Source organism: Salvelinus sp. IW2-2015, linkage group LG9 (genome assembly GCF_002910315.2).
Source record: "Salvelinus sp. IW2-2015 linkage group LG9, ASM291031v2, whole genome shotgun sequence".
Lineage (NCBI taxonomy): Eukaryota > Metazoa > Chordata > Actinopteri > Salmoniformes > Salmonidae > Salvelinus > Salvelinus sp. IW2-2015.
Window position 1 is genome coordinate 28,606,955 of NC_036849.1, and position 26,037 is coordinate 28,632,991.

General features: G+C 40.6%; 1 protein-coding gene across 1 annotated transcript; it reads right to left on the reverse strand.

Annotated features, from left to right (window-relative positions):
• Positions 1–116: 116 nt before the first annotated feature.
• Positions 117–25,480, reverse strand: impg1b (interphotoreceptor matrix proteoglycan 1b). The gene is made up of 18 exons (XM_070445064.1): positions 25,111–25,480; positions 21,973–22,194; positions 18,368–18,534; positions 18,207–18,241; positions 17,486–17,499; positions 17,323–17,363; positions 16,924–17,082; positions 15,815–15,873; positions 15,341–15,543; positions 14,707–15,264; positions 14,186–14,674; positions 13,516–14,060; positions 13,092–13,178; positions 2,969–3,188; positions 2,247–2,457; positions 1,775–1,960; positions 1,479–1,668; positions 117–243 (listed from the first exon to the last, which is right to left on the reverse strand). The coding sequence occupies exons 1-18, from the start codon at positions 25,175–25,177 to the stop codon at positions 124–126; spliced, it is 3,573 nt and encodes a 1,190-aa protein (XP_070301165.1). The 5' UTR covers positions 25,178–25,480; the 3' UTR covers positions 117–123.
• Between the last annotated feature and the right edge of the window lie 557 nt (positions 25,481–26,037).

The window sequence follows — 26,037 nt, forward strand, 5'->3', positions numbered from 1 at the left end:
GATCAGAACTTAACCTACCCAACCCTGCGTCTACCCTTAGACAATATGACACATTCAAACTGAGCCCAAGATCAGAACTTAACCTACCCAACCCTGCGTCTACCCTTAGACAATATGACACATTCAAACTGAGCCCAAGATCAGAACTTTCGCCCCTACCTCGTTGTGTGGTATACAGTGATGGAAATCTACCATTTCAGAGACTAGCTTGTCGGGTCCGGTTGTGTAGAGCTGTCTGGGGATCTGGGGAAAAGTATCAGATTAACACAGCTTTACACTGTTCATAGGTCACAAGGAACACACTAGAAGCGCATTAAAGGGGACTGCAGGCATGCGTTTGGCACTAAATATAATTTCAAGGGAAGACATCATTGAGGGTGAAGGTTGGGTAATATTAATGCTCCAGAGAAGATACGGAGTTTGACTAGACATCTACAAGGTTCTATTACTCATTCACCAGCATGGTTTGACATGGAGTATCCTGTTGACACTGTCATCTACTGTCATAGTCTTCAAATGTCTGACCTCAAATTAACCAAGGATGTTTTGGGGTATATTGATCACGACTCACCACAATGAATCTCTACAGAAAATCACTTTAATACAATATATATATTATCTGGCCAATTATGTGCAGGGGAATTTAAATGCATGCACATAGATTTTAGGAATTGATAGACAGTCAGACATTTTAATCTCTACAGTATCATTGAGGGTTCATCCAATTTCATGGATACTGAATAATGAGGATACTATAGAATGGGTTTAGGGTATGAAAGTATACCTCACTGTACTATGGAGTAGAAACGCGTTCCTTCAGAATTTGTTGAAGGAACTAACCATCCCATAAGAGTGGAAAGGAAAAAAAGGAGCGCAGGAGAGCTGATCATTCAAAGTAAAAGCAAGGAGAGCTTCTTTGGCGATTCAAAAATAAAGATGTAATGAAGAAAAGTACTGTGATTTACCTGTGGTGCATTTTCAAAAAAGAACAGAACAGATAATATTAGAAATACTCAGAACGCACCGGGTTTCAGCCGACTGGTCTTCCTCAGGCAATGCATCGTGCTCTCTGAGCCTTTGTTATGTCATCTGTTCTGGACGTTTTTAAGATGTACCACAGAACCTATGTGAGTACTTTACTTCATTAAAGCTTTACTTTTAATCACAAAGAAGCTGTCATTCTTCTTGTTTTGTCAGCCCTGTTCTTACTATAGCCCTGTTCTTACTATAGCCCTGTTCTTACTATAGCCCTGTTCTTACTATAGCCCTGTTCTTACTATAGCCTTGTTCTTACTATAGCCCTGTTCTTACTATAGCCCTGTTCTTACTATAGCCAGGATAGAAGGTTGTTTCTTGTGAATCGAAATGGTTATTTGTCATAAGCGGAATTAGTAAACATTAGGTGATGTTTGCATACGGTTTGGATTAGTGGTATTAGTTTGTTTAGAATATGGGGCCAATTGAGCTATACAGATTACCTCAATACTTAGATGTATATTTTCAATAGCGCGAAAACCTTCTTGCTCGGATGTTTGGGAAGAACCAGCACCGCTACTCGAGGGTGCTGGTGTACTTATGCTGGATACTTGAGTTAAGATGCCATCGTCATTTTCAAAAACAGGGTTCACTCTCAATGTGTTCTCAAAGGCATAGGGAGCAATTGTATGCCTATAACACAAAGGAGATAACAAGATCGGAATAACCAAGCTATAAAACAACTGGCTATTGTAGCACAACTCTAAAACAAATAAAAAGGTTAAAAAGGCCTGCTTACACCAAAGTCACAGTCTTTCGGTTCCCGAAACATTTCTTGTTTATGAATACCAAGATGCCTATGATGGCACAAACCAAGGTGAGGCTTCCCACCAGGCAGGCTATGAAAATGGCTGGATCTACAGGCAGCGACACCAGCTCATTGCAGCGCTCTCCGTGATAGTGCCAGTATTTCCCTACAGGACATCTAAAATGTTTGAGAGAAAACAGGATTAGTGTCAACCCCATTGGCTATAGTTTCTTCTACTACAGTAAAAAAAAAAAGGATATCTCAATATGTCAAAAATGCCTTTCGGATTCAACAAAGCCCTAAGGCACGTGCTGGAGCATTGTTGAATCCGAAGAGCTCTTGAAGAATTTCATAGATCTTATTTTAGTGCAAGACAACATCAAGAAGAGCTATGTTGCTAGTGTTTCAGTTGGTGGAAWGTGAGGACCGTAGCTTTCTGTCTGGCCGGTTAGCTCGTGGCTACCTGCAGGTGGCTCCATGACCCTGGATGATGTCACAWAGGCCCCCGTTGAAGCAGTATTCTTCCTCCAAGTTACAAATGCTCTGGCAGGGCAGACCGTCCGTAGTGCTGTAGCCAGGGTCACACAAACACTCGGCCTCCTGGGTCCAACTGTTTACCACACATTGGGAGAACTCATTGCAGGCCAAGAACTTGCAGGGATCTGCTTGGTCAGCTGAAACGAGTAAGAGGATAATTCATTAGCATTAATGAAATGCTGTTCACCTCTCTCTCCCCGATTTGTTCCTTCATTTTCCTCGCATGCAAAGGAGAAATGGTCCTATGTTATCCGAGATCCTTGGGATGTCCATACCCCACATTGAAGTTGAAATGTAACGGTTAAGGTTAGGGGTTAGGGTAGGGACGTCCCAAGGATCCCGGATAGCACTGATCAAGGAGAAACTGGAGGGCACGTTGATTGATGTGAATAAAGGTGTCTGTTTTAAATAAGGTGCAGGTAATGAGGTTTTAGCCAGGGAAGTGCTTGTGAGACTAGAGAGTAATGATTTTTGACATCATCTGCAGAGGACAACGCAGTTATGCTGCTGTGACATGCATTCTTTTGACCTTTCCAGATTGAGCATTCTAGAAGTATAATTAATCCTCCGGGCCCCCATCATTTAGATAGGAGCTGTTTCTGTCTATGACAGTGAGAACATTCTGAGGCCAATATAGAGATTGCTTACCAGGTTCTATGTCCAGGTAGCGACTGTCAATCTCAATGTCTAGTCGTTTGGATGCAGCGTTGCAGAAGTCTTCTAGCACACAGTGAACGACCTGTGTCAGGTTATGTGGCACATCTTTTTCTACTTTCATCTTGCTGTTCACCACAACACTACCATTCCTGAAGTTGAGGATTTCCAATTGCTTAAATCCTGTCAAATTAGATTGCAGATATGGGAGAAGCTGGAAAAGAGGGGAGATGAACTAAATTAATGGGTATAGAGGACGCATTTGATGCTTCAGCACTTCCCTTTTATTCACATTTGGGATTCCACTCACACGGTAATTTGACTAGTAATTCTGTTGACATTCAAAACTATCTGATTTGATTCGCTTTTAGTTTTAAGGAGGAAATGGTATTGGTTGGCATGGTAGTCCTCAAGACATCATTATGGCAAACACCATTTAAATTAGAAAACCATGTAATGGCCATTGTTATGGTAATTTGGGACAGAACAGAGTACGCCAATTTGGCAAACAGTATTTTACATTAAAGTAATCTTAAAAGCATCACCAATGCCATCCCCATGAAGGACTAGTGAATTAATCTGGGTATAAGAATTAAAATTAATGTTTTATGAAAAAGTTCCCATATTTCTCTCTCTTCTCACTATGAGTTTGGAGACATTTAAACAGAAGTGCACATTTTTTTACTGATAAAATGTATGCATACATAATCTCATTCATCACAATAAAACCATGCAAATTACAGGCTTGAAATGATCAACATTACTAAATGTAGCACAAAACCATGCATTAGTTAGCCATAACTTCTTACAGAAGGGATACTGAGTTAGTTCCAAGTTAAAAGAGAAAAGGTTCAAATGTAAGAAACCGAGAAGGCCAGGCCATTGAGGCCTGTACGACAACAAATCTGTCCACGAAAATCTGTCCATGAAACAAATACAAAAACCAACAATACAACCGTTTTCAAATCTACCAGAACAATCTTCAAATCTGTCAAATTCTCTATTCTAGCCATATCTATGGCATCTCTCCATTGACCGAGTCCATTGAAAGTGTCTGATTGGCAATTATAAAAATGACCTTGACTGCCAGCAAGAATAATAGACTGAGCATCACTATTATAGCTGCTCTGTCGTMTTCAATAGTAAGGTACCTACATTTAGACAAGCGAGAACTGCAGGAAAACCAAATACTGTGAGAAGGAAACATGATGGTGCTTTAATGCAGCTGTTCAATGCCCGTATACCAAGAGATCAGCGGCATTATGGAGCTGTATCTGATTGGGTTACTCCACTTAATACCAGGGCCAGGTCACTATGGCTGAGTTTACACAGGCAGCCCAATTCTGATCTCTTTTATCTCACTAATTTGTCTTTTGACCAATCATGTCTGAAAAAGATCTGATGTGAAAAGATATGATGTGATTGGTCAAAAGACCAATTAGTGTGAAAAAAATATCAGAATTGGGCTGCCTGTCTAAACACAGCCTATGGGCCTCATACAACCTCATTCACCTCGCAGAGCACCATGCTCCATACTGTAGTAAGGCCCCCAGTAAACGTGCTGCTAGCAGGGGTATTGCTTAGGTACATCCATGTGCCTCAGCATTTCAAATCCAACAAGTTCGCAATCCTCACTGTGCTGTAGTCTTAACGGCCTGCTTTGCACAAACTAGGTGCGTATAGCAATAACCTTGCAATGTTCATTTGAGTAAATAACAGAATACTATTTAGAGTACATTATGTCATCAAAATACAGTTTTTCTTAATATATCCTCCAGGATGCATGACAAACTCGCTTAAACTTGTCTAGATGTTACACGTGTATCTACTGGTTCTTTTTTGGATGTCCTGGTGAAACCACCCTACCATAGTCTCAATTATTGAAAATGTTTTGCAGTTAACATTTTCTAATCAACCAAATGGGTAGTATTTTTTTATGAAGTTACTTAAACCTCCATTTCCAATGTTATTGGTTGCTACACAAACCAGTAGAGACAGGARTAAAATGAGGAGTATGACAACGAGGAAGCAGGGGGCTCTAGGATACATCACAAATGGGGTACGACGTTTAACAGAAATACATGTTTCGTTTAAATGGGCCTGAACTGGAACTACCTAATGAAATTAGTCAGAACTTACAATGACTTACATTGACTGACCAAGTGTTGCTTTCTATTGAAATAATTAAAACATTTGTGGACCTTTGTCTTGCTAGCCCATTTAAAGGACAGTTAAGCTATTATGAAAACATACAGTAGTAACTATACTTACAAAAACTATTGTGAATACTTACCAACTCAAACTTCTGACCACATTCGTTTTTGGCAGAAAACATTCTATTGCAGAATAATTGGACACACTGGTTAATGTTGAATCCCTGGTTTGGGCAACCACTTAAAATTGGAGATGGAGTATGGATGTTTTTATTAGATATGTAGCTGATTAAAATTACAAGACGTCTGGTTAACTTTATTGGATGCAGCTCACTTATTGGATGCAGCTCATAACTTAATAGTGAATTAACTGACTTGCCTAGTTAAATTGAATTAAATATTCTAAAAGTAATGCAGCAGAAGTTCACAATTTTCTAACAGATAAATCCAGGAATTGTCATGCATTTTGTCCTGCATCGCAACATTGCAATGCATTAAATGCATAGTAGAAAGTGATTCTGAAACAAGTTTGTCCTATAGTATTCCAAACGTTTGTGCTGTGAATTTCGCTACACCCGCAATAACATCTGCTAATCATGTGTATATGACCAATAACATTTGATTTGGTTTGATTTGAATTAGTATGAGCTGACTGGCTTATGTTTTTATGTATTTTATATCACAATATCAAGTAAATCTTACTTAAACAACATGTTCCATTTGAAGACTGCACCAGTAGATTTCTGCCCTCCAGTACTCTAGCTTYCATTCTACTCTGCAGTGTCTGGATCCCTGTTAGTAAGCGCAGGCAATCCAATTTGTATTGATATCCATCCCATGTTAAAACCTGAGGACGTTACATAACACAAAGTTAAGGCACTTCTGTGGAATTCAAGAATATTTCCCACTACCAAACTAAGCCTTAAAACCAAATATAAACGTCTGATGTAGGGCAAGTTGGACGAGTTTCATAACATTAGCTGCAATTGGTATGAATGCAGATCTCTAGAAGAAAGCAGTGTTTATCATTGTTGGGCTTAAGTGATTATGGTTTGTACTTGAGGAGGCAGGGCTGTCCAAAATAGCAATGGTAATGCTGAACGTAAACAATGTGATGACGTACCAATTCCTTACGACCTATTTGTATTGGGAGGAAAGCTTGTTCTCTCTTGTGCTCTTGAACCAATTGTTTTACCCATGCTATTAGCTGTAATCCTGCCTATATCCTGTAAAGACGCACCTGAAATCTCATACTGTRCATGTACAGTTGAAGTCGGAAGTTTACATACACTTAGGTTGGAGTCATTAAAACTCGTTTTTCAACCACTCCACAAATTTCTTGTTAACAAACTATAGTTTTGGCAAGTCGGTTAGGGCATCTACTTTGTGAATGACACAAGTCATTTTTCCAACAACTGTTTACAGACAGATTATTTCACTGTATCACAATTCCAGTGGGTCAGAAGTTTACATACACTAAATTGACTGTGCCTTTAAACAGCTTGGAAAATTCCAGAAAATGATGTCATGGCTTTAGAAGCTTCTGATAGGCTAATTGACATAATTTGAGACAATTGGAGGTGTACTTGTGGATGCATTTCAAGCCCTACCTTCAAACTCAGTGCCTCTATGCTTGACAACATGGGAAAATCAAAAGAAATCAGCCAAGATTTCAGAAAAAAATTGTAGACCTCCATAAGTCTGGTTCATCCTTGGGAGCAATTTCCAAACGCCTGAAGGTACCATGTTCATCTGTATAAACAATAGTACACAAGTATAAACACCATGGGACCATGCAGCCGTCATACCGCTCAGGAAGGAGACACTTTCTGTCTCCAAGAGATGAACGTACTTTGGTGCGAAAAGTGCAAATCAATCCCAAAACAACAGCAAAGGACCTTGTGAAGATGCTGGAGGAAACAGGTACAAAAGTATCTATATCCACAGTAAAACGAGTCCTATATCGACACAACCTGAAAGGCCGCTCAGCAAGGAAGAAGACACTGCTCCAAAACCGCCATAACAAAGCCAGACATGGGGACAAAGATGGTACTTTTTCGAGAAACATCCTCTGGTCTGATTAAACAAAAATAGAACTGGTTGACCATAATGACCATCATTATGTTTGGAGGAAAAAGGAGGATGCTTGCAAGCCGAAGAACACCATCCCAGCTGTGAAGCACGGGGGTGGCAGCATCATGTTGTGGGGGTGCTTTGCTGCAGGAGGGACTGGTGCACTTCACAAAATAGATGGCATCATGAGGAAGCAAAATGTTGTGTGTATATATTGAAGCAACATCTCAAGACATCAGTCAGGAAGTTAAAGCTTGGTCGCAAATGGGTCTTCCAAATGGACAATGACCCCAAGCATACTTCCAAAGTTGTGGCAAAATGGCTKAAGGACAACAAAGTCAAGGTTTTGGAGTGGACATCACAAAGCCCTGACCTCAATCCTATAGAAAATGTGTGGGCAGAACTGAAAAAGCGTGTGCGAGCAAGGAGGCCTACAAACCTGACTCAGTTACACCAGCTCTGTCAGGAGGAATGGGCCAAAATTCACCCAACTTATTGTGGGAAGCTTGTGGAAGGCTACCCGAAACATTTGACCCAAGTTAAACAATTTCAAGGCAATACTACCAAATACTAATTGAGTGTATGTAAACTTCTGACCCACTTGCAATGTGATGAAAGAAATAGAAGCTGAAATAAATCATTTTCTCTACTATTATTCTGACATGTCACATTCTTAAAATAAAGTGGTGATCCTGACTGACCTAAGACAAGGAATTTTTACTAGGATTAAATGTCAGAAATTGTGAAAAACTGAGTTAAATGTATTTGGCTAAGGTGTATGTAAACTTCTGACTTCAACTGTATATTCGTGCACACAAAAACACAATTGACTTATGTTGAACTAGGCTGATTGAGACCACTAAAAAGTAATCTTGTAAAATATGTGTGATGCTTGTGCTAACCAGCATTACCTAAAGGCTCTTACTCAGTGTGAAACCCCCTGAGGTGAACATTGTCTATAGTAGTCTATTGGGTTCTTTTGATTCAGACCAACCCGGGGCTGTCCACATACAATTAGCAATGAGGGAGTTTAGCAAGTCTCACTCCCACAACTGTACAAAAAACGAAGACTTTCCTGCTTTAGCAATATCAACCACTTATTCAGTTTATCCACTTCTACAGTCCTACTCACACACGCGGACACATAAGTAGCCAACATATGAAAATAATATTTTAATGTGGCTTGTGTTTTTTTTATAACTACCCAAAATTACCAAACGTTCCTTTACCACAATGCCTCTTTCAAATGTATGTAGCAAGCTAAAGTAAGCATGCACACTAGTCAGAATGTAATACAAACATTGTGATGCATATTGAGAATAAAAAGCTACAGAGCACAAGATCAAAATGATTCCAAGCACATTTCTAAGCTGTCCATAATAGTTGGATGTTCCTAAAAAAAACAATAGATGTAAATAATTGTCTCACTGTGGTTTTTAAAGACTTAAACCAGGATATTGATAACAACATCTTATCTCTCGTCTTCTTGCGTAAGTGAAAAGAGAGCACACACTGCTGCCCATATGGACATAATGCTACCCATATGGACATAATGCTACCCATATGGACATACTGCTACCCATATGGACATACTGCTGCCCATATGGACATAATGCTGCCCATATTGGACATAATTCTACCCATATGAACATAATGCTACCCATATGGACATACTGCTACCCATATGGGACATACTGCTGCCCATATGGACATAATGCTGCCCATATGGACATAATTCTACCTAATGGACATACTGCTACCATATGGACATACTGCTGCCCATATGGACATACTGCTGCCATATGGACATTAATGCTTACCCATATGGACATAATGCTACCATATGGACATAATACTACCCATATGGACATACTGCCCCATATGGACATACTGCTGCCCATATGGACATAATGCTGCCCATATGGACATAATGCTGCCCATATGGACATACTGCTGCCCATATGGCATAATGCCTACATATGGACATACTGCTCCATATGGACATAATGCTACCCATATGGAACATACTGCTGCCCATTATGGACATACTGCTACCATATGGGACATAATCCTACCCATATGGAAATTCTGCTTGCCCATATGGACAATTCTGCTGCCCATATGGACATAATGCTACCCATATGGACATACTGCTGCCCATATGACATAATGTACCCATATGACATTACTTGCTGCCATATGGACATACTGCTACCATATGGACCTGCATAACTGCTGCCCATATGGGACATAATGCTACCCATATGGACATACTGCTGCCCATATGGAAATACTGCTGCCCATATGGAAATACTGCTACCCATATGGACATAATGCTACCCATATGGAAATACTGCTGCCCATATGGACATACAGGGCAATCGGAAAGTATTCAGACCTCTTGACTTTTTCCATGTTTTGTTATGTTACAGCCTTATTCTAAAATGTATAAAATAATGTTTTTTTCCTCATTAGTCTACACACAATACTCCATAATGACAAAGCAAAAACAGGTTTTTAGAAATGTTTGCAAATGTATTACAAATAAAGAACAGAAATAGCTTATTTACATAAGTATTCAGACCCTTTGCTATGAGACTCGAAATTGTGATCAGGTGCATCCTGTTTCCATTGATCATCCTTGAGATGTTTCTACAACTGGATTGGAGTCCACCTGTGGTAAATTCAATTGATTGTACATGATTTGGAAAGATGCACACCTGTCTATATAAGGTCGAACAGTTGACAATGCATGTTAGAGCAAAAACCAATCCATGAGGTCGAAGGAATTGTCCGTAGAGCTACGAGACAGGATTATGTAGAGGCACAGATCTGGGGAAGTGTACAAAAGAAATGCTGCAGCTTTGAAGGTCCCCAAGAACACAGTGGCCTCCATCATTCTTAAATGGAAGAAGTTTGGAACCACCAAGACTCTTCCTAGAGCTGGCCACCCGGCCAAACTGAGCAATCGGAGGAGAAAAGACACATGACAGCCTGCTTGGAGTTTACCAAAATGCACCTAAAGGACTCTCAGACAATGAGAAACAAGATTCTCTGGTCTGATGAAACCAAGATTGAACTATTTGGCCAGAATGCCAAGCGTCACGTCTGGAGGAAACCTAGCACCATCCCAACGGTGAAGCATGGTTGTGGCAGCATCATGCTGTGGGGATGTTTTTCAGCTGCAGGGACTGGGAGACTAGTCAGTATCGAGGGAAATATGAACAGAGCAAAGTACAGAGAGATCATTGATGAAAATCCGTTTCCAGAGCGCACAGGGCCTCCGACTGGGGAGAAGGTTAACCATCCAACAAGACAACGACCTTAAGCAAACAGCCAAGACAACACAGGAGTGGCTTCAGGACAAGTCTCTCAATGTCCTTGAATGGCCCAGCCAGAGCCTGGACTTGAACCCAATCAAACATCTCTGGAGAGACTTGAAAATAGCTGTGCAGCGATGCTCCCTCYCCAACCTGACAGAGCTTGAGAGGATCTTCAGAAAATAATGGGAGAAACTCCCCAAATACAAGTGTGCCAAGCTTGCAGCGTCATACCCAAGAAGGCTTGAGGCTGTTATCGCTGCCAAAGGTGCTTCAACAAAGTACTGAGTAAAGGGTTTGAATACTTATGTAAATGTAATATTTCCATTTTTTATTTTTAATACATTTGCAAAAATGTGTTTTTGCTTTGTCATTATGTGGTATTGTGTGTAGATTGATGAGTGATTTTTTAAATGCATTTTAGAATAAGGCTGTAACGTAACAAAATGTGTAAAAAGTCAAGGGGTCTGAATACTTTACAAATGCACTGTATACCTATACACCATTTCATACMTGAAACAGCCATTCTTAGCTTTCTTTACCTTATTAAACTTTGGCAAATCTTGGTGGACAGACTTACAAATTCTATACACATCCGTAGACATGATTTATTATGAACAAACCTCATTGCCATTAGCTAGCTCTTATCACCATATGAGACCCAGATGAACCAAAACCTGAGCAGAATCTACAGAATTAAGGCAAATGTCACTGTCTTAGACAAAACCAACAACATAGAACAAAAMAAATGTTGAAAGACTCAGACGAACAGACATGAAAGAAATCGTTATATCTTTACATTGATTACTAAAAGTGCATTTCAGAAATTGCAGGTACAGTACCAGTCAAAAGTTTGGACACGCCTACTCATTCAAGGGTTTTTCTTTATTTTTACTATTTTCTACATTGTAGAATAATAGTGAAGACATCAAAACTATAAAATAACACTTGGAAATCATGTATTAACCAAAAATGTAGCCACCCTTTGCCTTGATGACAGCTTTGCACAGTCTTGGCATTTTCTCAACCAGCTTCAACAAAAAAGTGTTCAGAAAATCTAAATATATTTTAGATTAGATTTTCCAACAATCTTGAAGGAGTTCCCACATATGATGAGCACTTGTTGGCTGCTTTTACTTAACTCTGCAGTCCAACTCATCCCCAACTATCTCAATTGGGTTGAGGTCGGGTGATTGTGGAGGCCAGGTCATCTGATGCAGCACCCTCACTCTCCTTCTTGGTCAAATAGCACTTACACAGCCTGGAGGTGTGTTCTGGGTCATTGTCCTGTTGAAAAACAAATGATAGATAGTCCCACTAAGCGCAAACCAGATGGGATGGCATATCGCTGCAGAATGCTGTGGTAGCCATGCTGGTTAAATGTGCCTTGAATTCTAAATAAATTACAGACAGTTTCACCAGCAAAGCACCATCACACCTCCTCCTCCATGCTTTATGGTGGGAACCACACATGCGGAGATCATCCTTTCACCTACTCTGCGTCTCACAAAGACACGGCGGTTGTAACCAAAAATCTCAAAATTTTGATTTCCACAGGTCTAATGTCCATTGCTTGGGTTTCTTGGCTATAGCAAGTCTCTTCTTATTATTGGTGTCCTTGAGTAGTGGTTTCTTTGCAGCAACTCGACCATAAAGGCCTGATTCACGCAGTCTCCTCTGAACAGTTGATGTTTTGATGTGTTTATTACTTGAACTCTGTGAAGCATTTATTTGGTCTGCAATCTGAGGTGCAGTTAACTCTAATGTAATTCTGGGTCTTCTTTTCCTGTGGCTGTCCTCATGATAGCTAGTATCATCATAGCTGATAGCTAGTGTCATCATGTGCTTGATGGTTTTTTCAACTGCACTTGAAGAAACTTTCAAAGTTCTTGACATTTTCCACATTGAGCTTCATGTCTTAATGATGGACTGTCGTTTCTCTTAACTTATTTGAGCTGTTCTTGCCGTAATATGGACTTGGTCTTTTACCAACTAAGGCTATTTTCTGTATACCACCCCTACCTTGTCACAACACAACTGATTGTCTCAAACGCATTAAGAAGGAAAGACATTCCTCAAATTAATATTTAACAAGACGCACCTGTTAATTGAAATGCATTCCAGGTGACTACCTCATGAAGCTGGTTGAGAAAATGCCAAGACTTTGCATAGTTGTCATCAAGGCAAAGGGTCGCTATATTTAGATTTGTTTAACGCTTGTTTGGTTGCTACATGATTCCATAAGTGTTATTTTATAGTTTTGATGTCTTCACTGTTATTCTTCAATGTAGAAAATAGTAAAAATAAAGAAAAACCATTGAATGAGTTAGTGTTTCCAAACTTTTGACTGGTACTGTATGTATCATTTAGCCAAACACAGTTGACAAATGAGTCAGTGGTTGTAGAGATGTTACTTTTGGTCACGTGCTACTCGCAGGCAAATGTTAGTCAATGAAAGCAAATTCTAAGATAGATTCTAATAAATCTTTGAGATATGTACAGAACATTTAGAAAAGAAATAGGCCATGCTCTCTCTGAGACATGAAAGAAATAGTTCCAATATGGAAATACCGGTATTGAAGCTAACGTCCTCTGTCTCCCAGTCCCAGATTTACTGGCTCCAGGATTTGGCGAGTCTCTGGGCTCAGAGAACTGGTTCTAAGTAAAACAAAATGTAGCCAGTTTTTTATATGGACAGGTCTTCTGATGAACTCTGAGAACTCTACCCCAATGTACTTGGCTGTTAACATATAGCACCAGTATGGATTAATTAATTAATGTAATCAGGCTTACATCATCACTTGTCTAGTTTCAAAAATAGCCCCTACTCACTTGGGGCTACTTAAATGTTCACTTCACTTCAAACATCCAACCATTGCTTAATGCACAATTAGCTTATCAAACAGTTTGAAACAAGAGCTTGCAGCTAAAAATACAGGTATGACAACAAGGCATGCAGAGAGATAATATCGAGCACAAATATGTGTTTACCTACCAGCTGAAGAAAGGTATTCTCCAATGACCTGTACTCAGGAGAGCTTTTGTTGAACAGGTCCTCTGAAAACATCATGTTAGTGACTCGCAAACTAAAGAACACCACCATTTCTTTGGCTTTTCCAGTACTGGCCATTAAAGGAGTGTTCATGTGTGTGAGCGCTGGGGGTGCGGTGGACTCAAATGGGCCTTCTAATCCACTGCCAAACTCGTCCAGCGTATTGGCGGCTTCTGTACCGTCCTCTACCTTTTCTACATCCTTCTGCATGTCCGAGTCATTAGAGATATCCACGTCCGTCTCAAGTGGTTCCTYTTTTTGGAGAGTGTCCCATCCTTCTGAAGGTCCAGGGGGAATATTTGCTGAGGGGACTTCCTCAGGCTCTGCTTGGATGACATCATCCTCAGATAAAGGCATGTTTGGTGATTGTGTAGCAGTGGTGAATGTTTCGATGGATGCAGGTTCTACGTGTAGAGATGCTGTAGTGGTGATCATTTGATTGTCTCCGTCTGGTTGCTCCTCTAAAGCCGCCTCAGTAGTTGTGGGTCCTTTTTAAATAAAATAAAAAATATAAGAAAATGACATACAAATCCATTTCAATCAAAAAGATTGAAATTGAAATCAAAAAATGCTTCCATAAATTTTGCCACTTGGTTTATAAGCAGAACATTACCTTCATCTTCCTTAGGTTCAACAGTTGGGAGGGTCTCCTCAGCATCTTCCTCAGGGGGGAAGAGAGTAATCATTTCGGTGGTAGGCTGTTCTGTAACCACCGTTCTTGTAACTGGTGGCCAAACCCAAAGGTAGTCCTCTGTCGCATCCACAGTCTCCTCTAGACCAAGTATCTCCTTAGTGACAGGCTGTTCCATAATGGCCGCCAGAGTTGTAAATGGTGGCTTAACCCAAAGGTAGTCCTCTGTCGCATCCACAGTCTCCTCTATATCAATTGTCTGCTCTGTAGCATCCACTAGAGGCTGCTCTACCTCAATCGTCTTCTCTGTAGAATCCACTGCAGGCTCCTCTACATCAAGCGTCCCCTCTGTAGCCTCTACCTCAATCGTCTCCTCTGTAATATCCACCGGCTCCTCTACCTCAATTGTCTCCTCTGTAACATCCACTGGAGGCTCCTCTACTTTAAAGTCTCCTCTGTAACATCCACTGTGGTCCCTCTACATCAAGCGTCCCCTCTGTAGCCTATCTCAGTCGTCTCCTCTGTAACATCCACAGCAGGCTCCTCTACTGCAGTCGTCTCCTCTGTAACATCCACTGGAGGCTCCTTGACCGCAACCGTCTCCTCTGTAACATCCACTGCAGGCGCCTCTACCTCAGTCGTCTCCTCTGTAACATCCACTGCAGGCTCCTCTACCTCAGTCGTCTCCTCTGTAACATCCACTGCAGGCGCCTCTATCTCAAGCATCTCCTCTGTAGCCTCTACCTCAAGCATCTCATCTGTAGCCGCCACTGGAGGCAACTCTACTTCTTCTGAGGGAGAACTCTCACTAAGTTCCTCTGGGGGAGAATTGGGGGTTACTTCAATGGCAGGGGAGGCAGTGGTAGCCTCAGTGAGAAGAACAGTAACTGAGTCACCTAAAGGCACAACAGTGAGTTCCTCAGGTGTGTCTGTAAAAGCTTTAAGAAATTCCTCTCCGACAGCAACAGTTGGTAAGAAACCTTCAGTGTGCCCAGCAACCTCCTCTAGCAAGGTCTCCAAGGTAGTCGCTTCCAACTCATCGCGTAGAGAAACAGTGGGATCTGAAGGGAAAACATAAAAGTTAGCGTTTCTTCAAAGATTATATCCCAGTTGACCTGAGCTTTAAATTAAGCTTACCAGGTTCAAAACTGAGTGTTTGTATGTCCACAGGCAGGGATGTCTCTTCGCTCAAGGCCTTGGAAACCAGATCCTTCAGTCTGTGCCCGTTTGTGTAAACAACTGTCCCTGTGCCTGGTTCTAGAGTGGGTCTAGATTCTGTGTCATGGTCTTCTCCATTCGTCTCAAACACCACAGCATAGCGGACTGACACATCATCAGATCTGTCAACAAAGCAGAGCTTATATTAGGGAAATAGTATGTATTACTGACAGTTTTTATTATCTAAGCATTTTAGCAAATATAGCAAATGCCAAAGTTTGAGAGACCTCTGACTAATGGAACACTGTTTTGTTATTCCTTTGCTAATGAGACAGCATCACTCTGCGCAGAGAGTGTGTATGTCTAATGGAGCCTGTTCAATGGAATGAAAGATTTGCCTGACTTGTTAGTACTTTCACAGTTCCTTGAACAACTTACCTAAATTCAACCAACCGAAATCCCAAAACACGAAGATCTTTATACCCAGGAAGTTTGTCAAAAACGTGAACCATCTGTGGAGAAAATACATTTTATGGTTATGTTTAGGTAACACATCTTTCTTCGATTCATGCAGCATTCTCTCTGGGGMAATAATCATTGTAAGCAAAATAACATCACACGAATGGAAAAGATATAGCCAATACAGAAAAATKACTTTCATTATATTATGGCTCTCTCACTGTAGGATCATCTATGTGCCGTCAACAGACATGCATTTTCTCTAGGAATCATTCATGAGCTTTACTTACACACTTTAGCTTTCTGGAGTTACAAATCCAATTCAGTCTTTTGATGTTTCCCAATACACTGCTTGATTTACCCTTATCGTAAGCTTCTTAAAAAGCACAAGCTCATTTGCTCACAAGCTCATTTTGGGCTCCCAATGGGTGCAGTGGTCTAAGACACTCAGTGCTAGAGGCGTCACTACAGACCCTGGTTCTATTCCAGGCTGTATCAAAACCGGCTATGATTGGGAGTCCCATAGGTCGGCGCACAATTGGCCCAGCGTTCTAGACTAGGAAAAGGCATAAATAGTAATTCACAAATGTTGTATGCTTGCAAAATACTTTTGCAATCTTTTCAAAACTGTTTTTGCTGAAGGAGCTTGTGATTATCTCAAGTCACTGCTCACGTTTTCCTCTGTTCAATGGCTATCTATGCCTATGAAAAGCAATATACAATGAGGCTTCTTAATGATTGTCCCACACAAGGCCTACCTAATTATGTGGCCAACAATCAGTTCTTCAATAAAAGTATTACCTTAAGAATGTGATTTAAAAAATAAGAAAATAATCCTTTAGAGTCAAATTCTTACATGTGTGAATGTCTTAGTAATCTAACACACCAGGTTTCAAACCTGAGTTATCTGGGTGACTCAATACCTATGTTAGCCCATTCAGTTAAAGCCTAGGCATTGGCTCTGGGAGCTAAAATGAGTCAACAGGCCTCAGTCAAGTTTAGTCATTGTGTAGTTCACTAAACCCATCTCTGCAATAAAGGCTAATTTACTTGTTCATACTTATTAAGACTTTTCAAGAACATTTCCTCCCTGTTCGCCTCACCGTATCGTGGAGATTGCGTGTGATGTCATGGTACTGGGGAGCTGCAGGGTCTCTCAGAAGAAGTTCACTGTAGCCAGGGTCAGCTATGGTGACACTGAACTCCACTATCTGCTCCTCAATAACCTCCTCATCTGTTACAATGTTTGGAATCTCTGTTATCTGTGGAAAGCAAAAGCAGCAATGTCATTTTCGATGACCATCATTGAAACTATCAGCGTTATAAAGCCAAGGCAAGGTAGCTCTCAGAAAATATGATTTAACTTACGTCCCCTGCTTCATTCGGAATGCTAAATAGTTCTGATGGAGTTTTCGAGCCTACAAAGAAAGCATTGTGCATTAATTCCAGAATGTTGTATTATTACATTTAACACGCTGTATGGATGAATGTGGAGTACTTACATTTCTCGATCTCAGTTCCTCCAGCTGTTGGTACTTCACCGCTGGAAATCAAGAATAGATGTTTTACAACAATTACAATCAAACTGAAATGTACAAAAGGTCAAAAGGGGGTTTCTTGCTCTCTAGGCCTTGGTCCAGAATCCTACCATGATCATCCTGTCACCCAAGTTGTTTGGGCTGAGATGCACAGAGAAGGTGGGTCAGGTCAGAGTTGTATGTTAACTCAGGCCACCAGATGTACAGGCTCCATCAGTTTAGAGAGCTGAGGAGGGTTATTTGAGTTKACCTGTTTTTGCCTTCTACCAATTAAATCAAATCAAATTGTATTTGTCACTTGCGCCAAATGAAACATGTATAGACCTTACTGTGAAATGCTTACTTACAAACCCTAAACCAACAATGTTGAGGTTTTTTTTTAAGTAAAAAAATATTTGAAAAAAATATATACAATAAAACCATATAAATAAAAATAACACAATAAAATAACAATAATTATCCTTGCCGCAACAGTGATTTTTTTAGGTCATGATTACTTTTTACTACTACAATTTAAACCTTTCTGAACAAATGTTTAGAGAAGCTTGCCTAGTCTCTGGAGATGGTTGCTAGCGTTTTAGAACTTTGTAGTGAAATCTAAAATAACAATGGGATATGAAACATTGATTTTACATTTATCTGTATCAAAACCGGACATTTTTTTAACATCTATTTTGTTTTCAAACACCATATTAAATTAGAATACAATTGATAAAAAAGGTAGTCAGTTGAAAATTCATGCCGGAAGGGTGTTGAGCATCAGTTTGAATTAAACATTGTAGGCCTACTTTTAGTGATATCTCTAAATAACATCTAACATTTCTCCAACCTTTTCTCTACCTACCTACCTTTCTTTCTGGATCTTCTCCTGTTCAGCAACTCTCTAAAAAACAAACCGACACCCACATTTTAAATATAGAATAACATATATCTCCATCACTGTTATTATCCCTCATTGTTACTCTTGTTACTATGATGCATGGGAATGCATGGAGGTTTTAGTACTCACTCTGGCCACCATGTCAATGTGTTCCTGGGTACTACTGAAGTTCCTGGCCACCTCATCCAGACAGAGAGAGCCATGCTGGCAGGCGTAGGTCCAGTGTTTGTACTCCTCGGAKTTAGGAACCCTGTCCATGAAGATACGGAAGGCCTCCCATATCGCTTCCTGACAAACTGAAAGTATAGTCAAACATATCAGAACAGCTGAATAAAGACCTGTATGAGATCAATTCTTATCATATAGACTAAATGGCAAGTCAATATTTCGCATCTCATTATCGTATACGTGTAGATACGAGACTCAACAATGGAATCATTATGGCCTAGGTTTGGACAAACCATTTTGTCACATACCGTTAATATGATTGAACAGCTTTGAATAATGTATCAGTTAAATGTCACTTCCCAATGTGGGAACGAAATTTACTCATCCCTAATGGTCTGGAATATTAGAAACGTGAATCACAAAAAGCCCTAAAGCTTTTGTTGTATTTATTTATTTTATGAGGAGCAACAACCACTTGAATTATCCAATATGTTTATGCCTTCGAGACATTCTCTTTCATTTTCATTTCATAAAGTGAAGTTATTATTTCCATGAGATATTCACTGTTTGAATACCCTCACCTCAATGTTACTCCATCCCTGAATATAGCCAGTCACTCAACAGAATCTATGCATAAAATCTGCAAATGCATGACTTTCCGAGGGCTTATGAGAGGATTTAAGTGAACATCTACAGTACCAGTCAAAAGTTTGTAAACACCAACTCATTCAAGGGTTTTTCTTTATTTTTACTATTTTCTACATTGTAGAATAATAGTGAAGACATTAAAACAACGAAATAACACATATGGAATCATGTAGTAACTAAAAAAGGGTTAAACAAATCAAAATCTATTTTACATTTTAGATTCTTCAAAGCAGCCACCCTTTGCATTGATGACAGCTTTGCACACTCTTGGCATTCTCTCAACCAGCTTTATGAGGAATGCTTTTCCAACAGTCTTAAAGTGTTCCCACAAATCATGAGCACTTGTTGAACGTGTTCAAGTGTGCCTTAAATTCTAAATAAATCCCTGACAGTATCACCAGCAAAGCACCACCACACCATCACACCTCCTACTCCATGCTTCACGGTGGAAACCACACATGCAGAGATCATCAATTCATTGCGTCTCACAAAGACACGGCGGTTGGAACCAAATATCTCAAATTTGGACTCATCAGACCAAAGGACAGATTTCCACCGATCTAATGTCTATTGCTCGTGTTTCTTGGCCCAAGCAAGTCTCTTCTTGTTATTGGTGTCTTTTAGTAGTGGTTTCTTTGCAGCAATTCGACCATGAAGGCCTGATTCACAGTCTCCTCTAAAAAGTTGATGTTGAGATGTGAATGAGCATTACACTGAGGCCTGTACTCTGGAGCGGGATTGATTTGGAGGTGGAGGGTGCGTCATGGTCTGGGGCGGTGTGTCACAGCATCATCGGACTGAGCTTGTTGTTATTGCAGGCGATCTCAATGCTGTGTGTTACAAGACATCCTCCTCCCTCGTGGTACCCTTCTTGCAGGCTCATCCTGACATGACCCTCCAGCATGACAATGCCACCAGCCATACTGCTCGTTCTGTGCGTGATTTCCTGCAAGAAATTAATGTCAGTGTTCTGCCATGGCCAGCGAAGAGCCCGGATCTCAATCCCATTGAGCATGTCTGGGACCTGTTGTGTCAGAGGGTGAGGGCTAGGGCCATTCCCCCCCATGATTATCCAGGAACTTGCATGTGCCTTGGTGGAAGAGTGGGGTAACATCTCACAGCAAGAACTGGCAAATCTGGTGCAGTCCATGAGGAGGAGATGCACTGCAGTACTTAACCTCTCTAGGGTATGTGGGACGGTAGTGTCTCACCTCGTCAACAGCCAGTGAAACTGCAGGGCGCCAAATTCAAAACAACAGAAATCCCATAATTAAAATTCCTCAAACATACATGTATTTTACATCATTTTAAAGATACACTTGTTGTAAATCCAGCCACAGTGTCCGATTTCAAAAAGGCTTYACGACGAAAGAAAACCAAACAATTATGTTAGATCAGAGCCAAGTCACAGAAAAACACAGCCATTTTTCCAACCAAAGAGAGGAGTCACAAAAAGCAGAAATATAGATAAAATGAATCACTAWCCTTTGATCTTCATCAGATGACACTCATAGGACTTCATGTTACACAATACATGTATGTTTTGTTCGGTGAAGTTCCTATTTATATAAAAAAATCTGAGTTTACATTGGCGCGTTATGTTCAGTAGTTCCAAAACATCTGGTGATTTTGCAGAGAGCCACATCAATTTACAGAAATAGTCGATGAAAATACAAGTGTTATACAGGGAATTTTAGATCCATTTCTCCTTAATGCAACCGCTGTGTCAGATTTCAAAAAACTTTACGGAAAAAGCAAACCATGCAATAATCTGAGTATGGMGCTCAGACGACAAATCAACCCAAAGAGATATCCGCCATGTTGTAGTCAACAGAAGTCAGAAATAGCATTATAAATATTCACTTACCTTTGATGATGCACTCCCAGGAATCCCAGTTCCACAATAAATGTTTGTTTTGTTCGATAATGTCCATCATTTATGTCCAAATTCTTCCTTGTTGTTCGTGCGTTCAGTACACAATCTAAACTCACGACGCGAGTGCAAGTCCAGTGRAAAGTTCAGACGAAAAGTCATATTACAGTTCGTAGAAACATGTCAAACGAAGTATAGAATCAATCTTTAGGATGTTTTTAACATAAATCTTCAATAATGTTCCAACCGGAGAATTCCTTTGTCTTCAGAAATGCAATGGAACTCAAGCTAACTCTCACATGAACGTACATGGTCAGCTCATTCTCCTCTCATTCGCCCCCACTTYACAGTAGAAGCATCAAACAAKGTTCTAAAGACTTGACATCTAGTGAAAGCCATAGGAAGTGCAACATGACCCCATTTCCACTGTATATTGGATAAGCAAAGAGTTGAAAAACTAAAAACCTCAGATTTCCCACTTCCTGGTTGGATTTTTTCTCAGGTTTTTGCCTGCCATATGAGTTCTGTTATACTCACAGACATCATTCAAACAGTTTTRGAAGCKTCAGAGTGTTTCCTATCCAAATCTACTAATAATATGCATATCCTAGCATCTGGGCCTGAGTAGCAGGCAGTTTACTCTGGGCAAGCTTTTCATCTGGATGTGAAAATACTGCCCCCTACCCCAAAGAAGTTAATGCAGCTGGTGGCCACACCATATACTGACTGTTACTTTTGATTTTAACCCCCCCTTTGTTCAGGGACACGTTATTCCATTTCTGTTAGTCACATGTCCGTGGAACTTGTTCAGTTTGTCTCAGTTGTTGAATCTTATGTTTATACAAATATTTATACATGTTAGGTTTGCTGAAAATAAATGCAGTTGATAGTGAGAGGAGTTTTTTTTTTTTTGCTGAGTTTATATGCCATTTAGCAAACACTTTTATCCAAAGCGACAGTACTGGGAGTGCATACATTTTTAGCGCWTGTGACCCCAGCAGGAATTGAACCCACAACCTTGGTGCCGCTAGCACCATGCCCTTACCTCTAAGTTTGTAGTAGGCCCGATGGTTGGAGATTACCTCCTTCATCTTCTCTTGAGGACATATTTTCACCCCCGTGGTGAAGAACGTCGACCTCTTCGTCCGGTGCCTGTCCAGGTCCTTTATCATTTTGACATTGGTGGTGTGTTTGACTGGTCTTAGACTCTCTAGGAAGTGTTTGTATTTGACATCTCGGATTCCAAACAAGTCTTGGACCTGTAGGTCTGCAAAAGACACATTAGAAATGGTTACCTTTAGCATACCTTTTTGGCCAAATATGCCTAAATATAGTGTAGCCTAGCGGTTAGAGTGTTGGGACGATAACCGAAAGGTCGCTGGATCGAATACCTAAGCCGACAAGGTGAAAAATCTGTCTGTGCCCTTGAGCAAGGCACTTAACCTTAATTTTCTGGATGGGCGCCGTACTACTATGGCTGACCCTGTAAAACAACACCTTTCACCGCATGTAGCCGTGTATGTAACAATAAAACTTTTTTTTGTCGTTTGGCTAAGTTTGTCTGGTTAAATATAGGTTAAAAAAACATGATGTATGCTGCTTTCTTTCCCAAACAGTATCTCAGGTCTAACCTGAACTGACTCAGAGTATTTAAAATGGTAGCTACTAAAAATACTTTACTGTACCTATTGGCTACTGTCCAGTGTTTTAAGTGGACGACTGTCCCTCACTGTCACTGGATATAAATAGACACTAAAGTGGCAAGGTGAAGTATCTGAGGATACGAAGTCTAATTTTGGAGGCACAATGGAACTAGTTCATGTTGCGTTACAGAGCATCTTCAAAGGGAGTCAAGAGCAAGTGTTTTATTGAAAGTCATCAATGCTCCGCATTTGTTTCGAATGACATCATATCCTTGTACAGTTACTCAACACAAAGCTATAGCTCAGTGGTCCTTTGTGAATGACATAGTAGGACAATAACAGGTTAGATTACCTTAACGGTAACAATTATGACTGACCAATGTTATTTCAGAGTCCTTCAGATCGTTGCCGTATTAGAGTGATCCCCAATTGCTGAAAAGGCTATATATGACCTAGCTGGCTTTACTCTATTCAGGGAACACAAGATCTCCACTTCCCCCATTTCACAGTCTCGTCYGTCGCAGCAAGGTAGTGCCATGGTGTTATGAAAGAAAATTAGGCCAGCAAATAGTCACTCCATTCAAAGAGAGGCTTTCTTAAAGGGGAAGTGCAGTAAATAATGTATTTTCCTGTGTTTTTATATATCTTTTTCAATGAGGTTGGAATAATAGTGTATTATGAGCTGTTTGAAAAGACCCCCAAAAATGTCAGCTTGTTTTGCAGGCATGGGGTTTTGGCCTGCCTGGCGACATCACCAAGCGGTATAAGTTAATAGACCAATAACAAAGAGTTTCAAACTTCTCTGCCGATAATAGCTTGTTTTCAGGTTACATATTCCTCCCATTTGGCTCATCCAATTAGGTCCCTCATTCAGACCACTCTCAGACAGTCCTAGCTAAATTCTTGCTTGAGAAATTGCTTTTTGCTAAGAAGCATTTTTGTWAATTTTTTTACTATTGAAAACAATCACAGTAAGGTACTTAATTGTTTCCCAGGAATTATTTGATATTGAGATAAAAACGGTTGCATTTGACCTTTAAAGACGTTAAGTCCCATGCAATGAGTTCCTAACAGAGGCTAGGGCTTCATCTGACCTGCCTGCCATGTCTCAGGATTAGGCAGTAGAGGCCACAAAGAAATCAGTGTAAACGATATAACCACTTATACTTTGACCTCAGAGAGGTGGCCAGAAAGTGCCTTGTCTGAGAGATTACCATGTATAAGCTCAGTAGAAGAGTTGGTCGGTAGACAGACACTGCTAATCCATTGCAATGGCAAGGCTGTCTGAAATGGTAATTCCCAAAACTAGCTTGTTTAGTCACAACATTATAGTTTGTCTCTCACTGTCCAGTATCCGGATATCCAGTTCCCATTGTCACAGAAACATTGGGTTAATTGAAGTGTGATATCATACACATACCAAACCTAAAAAGGATCAATGTTTATTTTGATCAAAGGTGCCGCCGGTTCCCAATTTGGCCCGTTACAGAGAGATTTATGCCAAGAATGTGATCTATTGTTTGTCTCAAAGTGGGACAATACCCAATGACATGGTGAACCCCACCCCACCACAACCACCCAAACACTCAACCACCCCAACTGGACACTAATAAACTTCAAATGCTAGGTTCGGAATGGGGACCATTAGCCGCAAGACCCAGACTTATTCTCCAATTAGGGAACATTTTGAAAAACAAATAAGACACAATGTGAAATGTGCTCAGTGAGGAATGAGTATTCTGAAATGCACATAGGCTAGCATGAGGGCTTGCAGGGGAAATGGCCCCTAATGCGGAGCACCACAGTGAGGGCCTCACAGAACAGAGCTACAAGGCAGAAAAGATTAGTGTCCAGAGCCACTGAGAACAGAATGCCTTTGTTTCTTTTGGGATAATGAACGGACCAAAGACACAATCCAGCCAAAATCTGGACCCAACAGAAGTCGGCTAATAGAAAAGTTTTGTAGAATTTTAGTTAACGTGTTCATAGGGATCAACTRGCTCAATGTAGCCAATAGTGACTTGTATAATGTGGCCAAACAGTTTTCCCCCCAAGGTGTATTGCATTTTATWGGAATGTATATTCAAATCAATGCAAAAAAACACATGGACTCAAGTTTGACAGGTAGGATGAGCTGATGCTGTATTTGCTGGCTAAAGCAGCTGTAAATGCCGTTGCCATTGATTGAGTGTAGGTCGAAGTCAAGTGGCTCACACTGCTCTCTGTGGAAGTCCTCCTACGTAATGCAGCGAGCAGGTCACAAACTTTGTCAAAATACACTTTGCTTCAAGTTGGTTCCATTCAGTTCTGCAGTATGAATAAACTTTTAATGAGAGATTTGCAAGTAGTCAATTTGTCAAAATTGCCATACCGTCACAATGGTTCAGCCTTCTGATCTGACCCATCAAGAATGTACTGTATTCAAGCATGCACACTATCTCCATCATTGTGAAAGAACACAACTGTATTTTCACTTCAATTACACTGTGAGACAGGAAACAAAACAACAAGCCAGACAGGTCCCTGGAGTGAGAGCTTACCTTTGATTCGAGGTGCTGCAAGGGTAAAGAGAAATAGGGTGATGAACAGTCCCGTTCTCAAATGCATGATGGACTAGTTTAGGTCCTTTCAGAGCCAAAAAGTTTTCATTTGGAAACAAAAGGAAAGTCGCTGAAAAACTTTATCTCGAGTCCATGAGGAAAAATGTATTGTCGCTGTTGACAAAGTCTCGAGGCTCTAGAGCCAAAAGAGGGGTTGTTCACTATTGTCTTGGCTCCAGTTAGGTTTTAGCAGATGGAGTTAGAATCCTGGAGTTAGAATCCTGGTTTGATCGTTGAGTCAGTCAATGATCCCTGCAGACCTGGATGAAGGATTGATAAATGTGCCAAGGTGAGGGGGCTTGGAAAGGAACTCCAAATTACTCCACTGTCGGTATAAGTGTGACAATGGTGACGAAATTCAAAAAGCAAGCTCCATTTCGGGAATAATCTGTTTACCTTCTGCTCGCTCAGCGTAATCCCTCCCTGGCCACGTGGTGGTGGCCTAGCCTCATCCTGTTAGGGCCCTTATGGAGCCTCATCTGTCAGTCAGTCAGCAGGGCCCATCGACTTACGGCCCTAGAGTCTCCAGTCAGTGTCCCTGTCACCCTGATCCTCAGTCTCTCAGCTCCCAGACCAGGCTAGATTTTCTGTGCCGTTCACACAATGCTCACTCTGTTCAGGCTAGCTCACACCAGATCCTCCTCGATGCGCCAAATTTACAGGCTGCCAAGCAAGGCTGCTGAGCTGTAGGATTTTTAGATATTTTTTTTTTAAGGACCTCAGTCTGGCTTTAAATGTACTCTTGAAAGTGGTAATAGTAGAATGCACAAGGTGCAATTTTGAAATTGGGTAGTGCATCATCAGTTGTCCTCTTGTCATGTTACTCATTGAATACCTTTTAAAATTCCAAATCAACTAGCCCATGTC